Source organism: Cricetulus griseus, chromosome X (assembly GCF_003668045.3).
Source record: "Cricetulus griseus strain 17A/GY chromosome X, alternate assembly CriGri-PICRH-1.0, whole genome shotgun sequence".
NCBI lineage: Eukaryota > Metazoa > Chordata > Mammalia > Rodentia > Cricetidae > Cricetulus > Cricetulus griseus.
Genome location: NC_048604.1, coordinates 39,513,317 through 39,523,359, shown reverse-complemented (window position 1 = coordinate 39,523,359; position 10,043 = coordinate 39,513,317). Strand labels below are relative to the sequence as shown.

The following is a 10,043-nucleotide window of genomic DNA, read 5'->3' as shown; positions in this document are numbered from 1 at the left end:
AGGAAAGGGTTTATTTTGCTAATATCTCACTTTTCATCATTGAAGGAAGTCAGGAGAGGAACACAAAGCAGGGCAGAAACCTGGAGGCAGGAGCTGATGCAGAGACCATGGAGGGGAGCTTCTTACTGGCCTCCTTCCCATGACTTACTTAACCTGCTTTCTTATAGAACCCAGGACCATCAGCCCAGGGATGGCCCCTCCACAATGGGCTGGGCCCTCTCCCATCAGTCACTAATTAAGAAAATGCTCTACAGGCTTGTTTAGAGCCAGATGTTATAGAGGCATTTTCTCAATTGAGGTGACCCTCTTTCAGATGACTTTACCTTGTGTCAAGTTGACATAAAACTTTTCATAATAACAACAACTGAGACGACATTGTAGTATACAGTTTGCAGGGTCTAATACAACATGAAATTTTAAAATCCATTTGTGGCTCTCTAAAAGGTGAACCACACAAATGCTGTAAGCATGCAAGGGCTAAGGTATAGGGAGAGGTCAGATAAGAGACACTGGCTGGAATCTGGAACATGGCTGCAGAAGACAGAGAGAAACAATCTTAGCTGGGTAAGGGAGAGTGGCTCTCCCTGAAGTCAGGTATCATGGCAGCTGCAGGAAGGAGGGGCCCTTCTCCAGGCCTTTGTGCTGTGTCTTGATTGCTTCTTAGATTGCTGCTATCTGAGTTATGACTGCCAGGCAACAGAGATTAGACGGCAGGTCAGAGCATGAAGTCTGATTATTATGTGGTCCTCTGGCCAAAGGAAAGCACCATTTGTGCATGTGAACTTCTGAGCAGAATTTTAACACTGTGCTGAAGCCTTGTGCTGAAACCCACAAGCAAGATGGAATGTTAATGTTTTTAAAATAAAAAAAACTACTTATTTTTTTAAAAAATTAAAAATAAAATCCATTTGTGCCAGTTATCTGGCTGCCTCATCACGCAGCACTTCTCAGAAGGCCTCTGCATTTTCCTCACCTCTGATGAACTTGGTAGGGCTGGCTTTAGTTTCTCAATCTGAACTAAGGCCAATGGGGTAATAGTTGCCTAATTCCTTGGGTGTGACCAGGAGAGAAATGTACACAATTTACTGAGGAGAGGCAACTGCCCATCCGTGATCAAGCATAATCTCTTTATGTACCCCCTTTTTGATTTTTCAAGACATGGATTCTTTGTGTAGCCCTGGCTGTCTTGGAACTCACTCTGTAGACCAGGCTGGCCTCAAACTCACAGAGATCACCTGCCTCTGCTTCCTGAGTGCTAGGTCTAAAGACATGCGCCACTACTGCCTGGAATAGCCTTTTTTATATCTACCAACTGATATTTATTGCCTCTGATACTCTTGTGGGCCACCAGAAACTAAGGCACACTTGCTTCCAGCATCTACCCAAGCCTAAATATTTTTAACATTAATAAAAGACCAATACATTCACAATTCAGCATGGACCCTATATGGTAGTGTGAATGCACTCATAAGCTCACAGGGAGTGGCACCATTAGGAGGTGTGGCTTCGTTGGAGTAGGTATGGTCCTGCTGGAATAAGTGTGTTCCTGTGGGGGGTGAGCTTGGAGGTCTCATAAAAGTTCAAGTCATTCCCAGTGTTTCAGATCACTTCCTGTTGCCTGCAGTTCAAGATGTATTAACTCTTAGCTCCTTCTCCAGCACAATGTCTGCCTATATGTTGCTATGTCCTGCCGTGATGATAATGGACTAAACCTCCCAAACTGTAAGCCATCCAATTAAATATTTTCTTTTATAAAGTTTGCTATGGTCATGGTGTCTCATCACAGCAAAAGAAACGCTATTACAGGGCTCTTCAGTAAACCTGAATGGTCCTCACCTGCAGGTGCCCTAGCCATTCCACTAGGGAAATGGCTAGGTAGGTTTCTGTCCCTCGGAGACTTTTTTTTTTGATTCTCTGTGGGTTTCACATCTTGCATTCTGATCCTGCTTATATCCCCACCCTCTCGCATCTGCCCTCTGCCCTTGCAGCATCTCCCCCCCCAAATTAAAACCAAATTTAAAAGAAAAAAAAAAAGAGAAAGGTAAATCTTGGGGAAGCTTCTGGGTGGCCCATTAAGTCGCATAGTTTACTGTTGTAGAATATTATTTTAAGGTGTGTTACTTTTGTTTATGCTATGGAACATTTGTCTAATGATGCAAAGCTATGTTTGGTTAAATAAAATTCACCTGCAGTCAGGAGGCTGGGTCAGCATCTAGCTGACAGGAAGTTGTAGGGAGGAGCCAGGTGGAGAAGGGTTTATAAGGACTTCTTGGGAGACTCAGGGGTAAGCTGTTTGTTCTTCAGCTTCTGTGGGAAGCAGGATCCTAACTCAGCCTTTGGATCTTGATTTCTTAGTGGGACAGAGATCTAAATAGGTTTCCTTAGTAGCTTTGAGAGATTCTGTGCCTGCGAGAACAGAATTCCCTCATGCTTCTGGCACTTGTGGCCCAGGAGCTTCTGGTAGCAGCGGAGTTAACAGTTGCTGAATAGGATATCCGTAGCTTAAAAGGCAAAAAAAAAAAAATCCCAAACAGTTTACCCTTTAGTCCATTCATCTTTACTTGTGTTCATTGCCATGAATCATTGCTTTGGCTCCAGGCCTCTGGCTTCTGCTATGTCACTGATACTGTGCCCTCACTGGGGCTCCTCTTGGATTTCCTGTTGTTGTCCTGTGTCATGGAGATCCTGCAGTTTTGGATCTGTAGGTTTGTCTCCTTCACATGCTCCAACAGTTCATAGATTCAGTGGATGGTTGGGGTGGGCTAACTTATAGTCCTGGTTCTGGGCCTGGGTGGTAGCTGGGTTGGTCAGCCCGCCAGCTTCTTTCCCTCGTCATCATTACCCAAGTAAGCTCTCCAGCACTGCCTCAGTTAGCTCATCCAATGCAGCCTACAGCAAGGGGTGGGGCCAATTTTTCTGCTCTCAGGTCCTCAGATCTGGGTCCCCCACCCTCACATCACCAGGGCCAGCTCTACTGTTTTGCCCAGGACCCTCTCTCCTGATTGCTGTTGGGGATATGTGTGGGGAGGGGGATCAGCTTTCATGCCCTCAGGGCTGGCTCCCTTGCACCCAAGATAAGAGGGTCAGCTCTAGTAGGGTGCAGGATCTGCTCTTCTGTGTGCTGCAGGTGGTGTGGGGCCGTGTTTGTTCTCTGTTTCATGATCCCTGGGGCCAGCTCTCTTGCCTGCTATAGGTGGTAATGGGTGAGGGGTAGATTACATCTTTTCTCTCACCCATGCCACTTCATGGATAATGGGGGGGGATCAGCTCCCCTGATCTCAAGGCCTCAGGGTTGGCTTACCTGTATCCCCCACCACAGGGTCAGCTCTAGCATGCTGCCCAGCTGGGGTGCAGGGCCTGCTCTCCTGTGTGCTGCAGCTGGTGAGGAACAGGGCTAGTTTTCCCACTCTTGTGACCCCAGGGCCTGCTCTCACAAGACCACAGTGTCAGTTCTAGTGTGCTGCCCAGGTGAGGTGCACACCTGTGGTGAGGCATTGGGGCCATCTTTCCCAAGTGCAGGGAGTGGGGTAGGGGGATGGCAAGCTCTTCCCTCAGGGGTAGGGCCAGCTTGTTTGGTTTTAGTATCCAGCTAGGGGCAGGACCAGCCAGCCCAGGGCCAGTGAAGGGCAGGGCCAGTTCATCACAGCATGGTTCCAATGACCCCCTGAGCTAATGTGGGCCATGGTCATCTTCACAAATCCCAATGGCAGAAGGACCATGGACCCAGACATGGCCCTCGGCAGCACTTCTGTCTGGCTACCACCACAGTGCTTGTGGCAGCACAGACCACCCAGATCAGCACAGCCCCGTCAGCAGCATGGCCTCTGGGCCACCAACATGGTCCCAGGTAACTGACTGGAACCTGGGCATCCGCAGAGCCCTTGGTGGCAATAGGAGCCACAGACCCCACCCCAGACCTCAGTTGCTATTGTGCCTCAGACCAAGACATGGACCTAGGCAGTGCTCTGTGTTTGGATGTTTCCATAGCTCCAGGTGGAAGCACCAGCCACCCAAATCAGCATGTGACCCTGTGTGGGGCATGTTGACCAAATTAACCTTTTTTTGTCTTTAATTTCCTTGGATGCAAGATGAAGTAAATTTTTAGAGGTAAATTAATACTTGCATGGGGTAAAGAAAAGCTTCAAATGAGCTTTTAAAAGTATTTTTGGGTTTTCATCTCTTTTAGGTCCTTCCAATTGCACAATTTGCCAGTGTGTCAGCTACAACTGTTCTGTCAAGCACTGTGTAGTCCATGCTGTAAAATCAAAGACTCAAAGTTGAAGTTTGCTTTAAACTCTTAAGGTATTAAAGATAAAGACTGGGTTACCAGACATTATAATTCTAGGAGATTGGACCTGAAAACAAAATATGGCCAGGACTCAGCTTATCCATCCACAGTGGAACAGCACACAGGAGTTGTTACTACAAGCCCTGAATGTAGAATGGGTAGAAATGGTTCAGTCTAAGAACTCCATTCATTCCTCCTTTTCTTCTTTAGATGTGTTGTTTCTGCTACAGTGAGAGTGTGGTAGGTGGGAATGCTTGTAAATTCTGTTAGGTGCCCTTCTTGAGTCCCAGAAGAGCAATCTGTTTTTCCTACCAGACTCTTATTGTCTGAGTTTCCTTTCAGTTTGGTCCTATGCTGATCTTCATCTTGCTGATCCTTTCTCTCCATCCATGTCCTCCTCGATGCTTCATTTATTTCTGGGATGTTCAAATCTTGGCCTCTCACTGCCCTAGACTTCTGTCCTCACTCATTGGCAGGTGCATTGCCCCTCCCCCCCAACTCACTCACACACATGCACGCAGCCTGACCACCTGGAATCCCACCCCTTTGCCACAGAGAACAGTTCTTTTTTCCTTCCATCCCCAGGGAAGAAACAGCCTTTCCAAACTTGAATGAGTAAATTAACTTTCTTTATTTTTGTGAACATCTTATTTTAAAACATAGGTAAAGAAAAATCTTTTATTCAAACTTCCCTGTCCTCTGTCTTATATACCATACCATACTGCCTCTGTTCCCTGCCTGATACCTTGTTTGCTGACTGTCTTTCTATACCTTTTAAATTCATACTGAAATGCACATTTCATAAGATATGAAATATAAAGTTAGTAACATATTTCTATTCATATATATACCTAAGAACTTTAAGTGTTTTTATTTTATACAAAATAAAAATGATCCCTCTCACAGTACTGTTTTTCTTTTAATTTCATTGGCTATGTCTCCCATACAGCCTTACATTACAGTACATGAGATCATTTTTTCTCTCCTTGCATTTAAATCTTTCTCTACTATTGCCTTTAATGGCTCAAGTTTCTACCAATGAGGCTTCCTTTAGAACTTCCGAGTCTTAAGGAGCTTTCCTGAAGGATGCAGTATTTCTCACAGGAAATCTCTACCAAAAGAACTGCCTTTATTAGAGTTTAAATGCTTGCCAGATATTTCACCCAAATATCTTTTCCCCAGCATGTTTGCTAAGTGACAAAGTAGCACTCTCTTAACCTTGCATCTTACTTGACTTCTTCCCTTCACAGCCTAGTCCTTGTAGAGAAATGGCTCTCAAACTGTGGGTCATGGCCCCTTTGGGGAGTCAAACAACCCTTTCACAGCAGTCACCTAAGACCACTGAAAACACAGATATTTCCATTATAATTCATAGGAGTATCAAAATTACAGTTATGGAGCTGCAATGGAATAATTTTATAACTGGGGGTTACCGCAACATAAGGAATTGTATTAAAGGGTCGCAGCATTAGGAAAGTTGAGAACCACTGTTGGAGAAGTTCCCTTCACTCCGCAGTCCTGGCAGTTTGGTTTTACACCATCCTCAGTTTTCTTAAAGATCCAAAGTAAACGCCAGACCCAGTGGACATTTTTCAGCCAGCTTCAGCCTCTGTATCCTTGTTTTATGACTCTACCTGTTTGCATGACTAAGCACTTCATTGCCTAACAGGTTCCCAACTCAGGTTGTTTCTTTGCCCTCTAGTGGACATGCGGCACTATGCAAGACAGTTTTGGTTGCCAAAAATGAAGGGATAGGGAGAGTGGGTCGCACAGAAATATTATGGGTAGAGGCTAGGGATCTGCTGACTCCTTACAATGAACAGGAACTCTTACCCCACAGCAAAGAACTATCAAAATCCAGATGTCAAGTGCAATGAGGTTAGGAAACCCCGCAGTAGACGGAGATAAACAAGCCCCAAAGGATGTTTAAAAACAGGCTGGAGATCTGCAACAGAAGATAACTGTACTGTCACCAACAGCAGACAATGCATAGTCACATTTCTGCTGTTACAGGTGTCTCATGCCACAATGGCTTCGTATTCTCCAGGTTCATAGTCTCTAGGAGATGGTCAGCATTCTTCCAGTTGTGTCTCAGTCTGGTTCAGGTACCTGAGGACTAAAACACATATATAGTTCTTCTCAACACATTTGAAGCAGACTAATCTCCCTCCTCCTCCTCCTTAACTGTCTCTCAACTCCCACTTTCCTTCTCAGTCCCTTCCCCCACTGAGACAGGGTTCCATTGTACTTTCCATTTCAGAATACACTGAGAGCCTTTAAAGTCCACATTCTCCTTCATGTAGCACGCTGCTGAGTTGGAAGGGAGAATCCCACTGTGCTCACCTCGACTGGCAAACGCTCTGTCGGATCAGAGGCTGACTCACCTTGGAGCAGTAGAGTGTCCTGTTCAGACCTGTCCGTGGTTCTGTCCACTGGGGACCAGGGAAGAGTTCTGTTAAAAGGCTGTACAGTCACAGTCCTTGCTTGCATCTGGTGCTGGCATCCTCCATAGTCTTTCAGAGTTCTCATAGGGGTGACAAATCTCTGCCATGTTAATTTGGGTCAAGCATAAACCTGAGGTTAACCCATCCCAGGTTTCATTTATTGTGGTATTACTCTCACAGAACATGGGCCTCCTATCCAATTCACTACTGGGAATGACTACTGGAGGCTTGACCCGTTTCTGGTAATAGAATTCCCTCGGAACATAGGCATCCTGCCCAGTTCATTCCTGGAGGCTTTGGATAGATAAAGGAATCCTCACTGCTTGCACTCCACTTCTTCAACTCCCCTGCCAATTCCATCACGTTTCTTTAATGGTGCATTGTTTTGAAACTACTTTTCTGAGCCAGGCATGGCAATCCACACCTGTAAGCTCAACACTTAGGAAATGGAGGCAGGAGGATCAGGAGTCAGTCATCTTCAGCTACATCGTAAGTTTGAGGCCACTCTGGGCTATGTGAGACCTTTTTTTTTTTTTTTTTAAAGAAACATCAAGATATAAAAAGAAAATTGCCTGATGAGAGAATGATGCAGTTGCTCCAAACAGGAGCTTACTTCTTAGCTTAAAGAAGGGATCCAGGTAAAATGGAACCTTGTGTAATACAACTGCAAAGAGATAAAAGGTAACTGAATTCTCTGTGGTCATCAGATCCACTCCTCTGCACCTCTTCCTATTTGTCAGCTCCCCAGAGTCTCTAGCATCTGTCTAAAACTGTTTGCAAAGCAGCCAGTTCTGTTCCCTGCCTTAGCCAGGGCCAGGGATGGACTATGGCCTCCAGAATCACTGGCTGTGACCCTGGCCCCAACTTCAATGATCCGCTGACTCTCTACGCTAAATTGTGCTGACAATTGAATGTTCTCATTTCTGTCTTCCAGCCTGAAAATTTTTGGCTCAGAATGGGTCAAATAACCACTTGGGCTCCGTCTTTTAAGGCCTAGGTGTGTGGAAAGGGTAGGGTCATTGTATATTTAGCTGCCTAGGCCCACCAGGCACGGGAGATACACATACACCCAAGCACACACACACCCAAACACCCACCTAGGTCCACCAGGCACGGGGGATACACATACATCCAAACACACACACACACACACACACACACACACACACACACACACACACACACAGCAGTTCTAGGGTGTCAAATGCTAATGATCTGCAATACAAAAAAAAATCATGAAAACTTGTCCCTCCCACACCATTTGTACCCATTCCATTTCCCCATTTCCATAAACCCCCTCCCATTCTCCCACCTCTGAAAATTGATTTCCCTATGAAAAATTTCTGTATCCCATTTCTGAACTCACTGAGGGCTGGTCAGCCACATTCGCCTCCCACAGTGGAAGCAGCTTTCCCTCTGTGAAAAATTCACGGTTTTACACCAAGGGCAATCCCAATTCCCAGGCCTGCGAAGTGCTACATTGCTCTGCTGCTGGGCACCACTGCCTTGGCTCTCTTTCGGGGGTTCTTGGAGGTATACTGTTGGGCCCTCGGTGTCAGACATATTCATATCAGTGGCCATGAAGTAGGGAGGCATCTGCGGTTCTGTGAGAATGCTTGGTGGCGGTGATGGGGTGGGTGTGACAGGAAAGGGGCTTTCATAGGAGTATGTGAACGGGGCAGGGAGTTGGACAGTGACAAGTTGTGGGGAGGTTGTGGACCTGAGATCTAAGGACCCAGACTTAGAACATGTAGGTGTTACCATAGATTTCTCTCCCCCCTCCTCCCCTTTCTTCTCTGCCCCTCCCCCTCCCCTCCCCAAGCCCAAGGGATAAGTTTTCCACTCCGAAGCTCCAAAATGATCTAGGACACTTCTTTCTAGCTGTCTTGCGCCTGCCAGCTCCCCAGGGGCAGTCGTGGCTGCAGCCCCTGGCATCTGCTTTTCTGGTTCACGTACTGCTCTATCACTAGATGTCACCTCTTGTCCCGCTCCTGCAGCTTTTGTCTCTGTCTTTGCCCCTCCAGGGGTGGCAGAGGCTCTAGTCACGGCTGGCATGTCTGCAACTGGAAAGGCCCTCAGCTCCTGGAGACAAGTGGGCAGAGTTGAGACGTGTTCCTGGAAGGGGGGTATGGGCATAGGGTGTGGGGGTAAGACTGGGTTGGGAGGTAATCTTACTGCATGTAGTAGCTTCAGCCTCATCAGGTCCCGCTCTCTCTGCACCTCTGCCAGTTTGGTGTGGGCCAGCTGAAGCTGGAAGGCCGCCTCCTTGCGTTCCATCTCTTGCTGGTCTGTGAGTTTCTTCAGGTCTGACGCCAAGGCATGTGCCGCTGACCTGTGCAGGCAGGCGAAGTCGTGCAGCCATTGCACTCGGCGCCCCTGCAAGTGGACTTGCCTCCAAGCAAAGCGAACACCCAAGGCCAGGCTGGCCCAGGCACAGGCTTCCTGAGCCTGCCCAGGCATCTCGCCATTCTCCAGGAGGATTCTGAGCTTTTCTTCCACCTCCTCCCAGGACAGGGACAAGTTCTCAAGGTAGAACGCGGGGCCTTTTGTGTCCTTGGACATTTGCTCATTGATGAACATTAACACCTTGCCATGCCGGAACCCACTAGTGGGATCCTCAGGATTCATGATGGCTTTGCTGACCCTGTAAGGACAAAAAAAATCTGTTGTACGTCTTTGTTAGCACAACCTCATCCGTTAAGCCTCCCATCAAATCCTTAGCTCTCCCTTCCCCTGCGACCTACTAGCCATTTTTATTTAAAAGTGATTCCGTGGAGCATTGCAGTGGTGGTGCACGCCTTTAATCCCAACACTCGGGAGGCAGAGGCAGGCAGATCTCTGTGAGTCCGAGACCAGCCTGGTCTGCAAGAGCAAGTTCCAGGGCAGCCTCCAAAGCCACAGAGAAACCCCCGTCTTGAAAAACCAAAAAAAAAAAAAAAAAAAAAAAGTGACTCTTTGGAAGGCTTTATATCTCTCGAGGACACCCCCCTTCCTTTGACTCACCTCTCCAAGCTAGTGGCCAGAGGAGGTACAGGTCCAACACACCTGCCACAAGGCCAGCCTGCCAACCAAAGGGGACAGAGAACAAGCCAAATTCCAGTCCTTGGTCGCAGGTAGACAGCTCCAGACAAAAGGACTTGCGAGGACCAAGTCTCGTTTGGACATCTCGCGAGTTTTACTCTTGGACCGTTCCAATTTCCAGGACTAGCCGGGGGAGGTTAGGGAGCGCCCCCTGCTTGCCAGAAAAAATGGGAACAAACTGTTGGTAGGATTGAAACCCCTTGAAGATAGAAAGAAATGTAAGTGAAACA

At 47.1% G+C, this 10,043-nt stretch overlaps 1 protein-coding gene across 1 annotated transcript; it reads right to left on the bottom strand.

The window, feature by feature from the left end:
* Nucleotides 1-6,583: 6,583 nt before the first annotated feature.
* Nucleotides 6,584-9,360, bottom strand: Tex13b (testis expressed 13B). Its single transcript, XM_027433636.1, has 2 exons — nucleotides 8,908-9,360; nucleotides 6,584-6,832 (listed from the first exon to the last, which is right to left on the bottom strand). The coding sequence occupies exons 1-2, from the start codon at nucleotides 9,358-9,360 to the stop codon at nucleotides 6,584-6,586; spliced, it is 702 nt and encodes a 233-aa protein (XP_027289437.1).
* Between the last annotated feature and the right edge of the window lie 683 nt (nucleotides 9,361-10,043).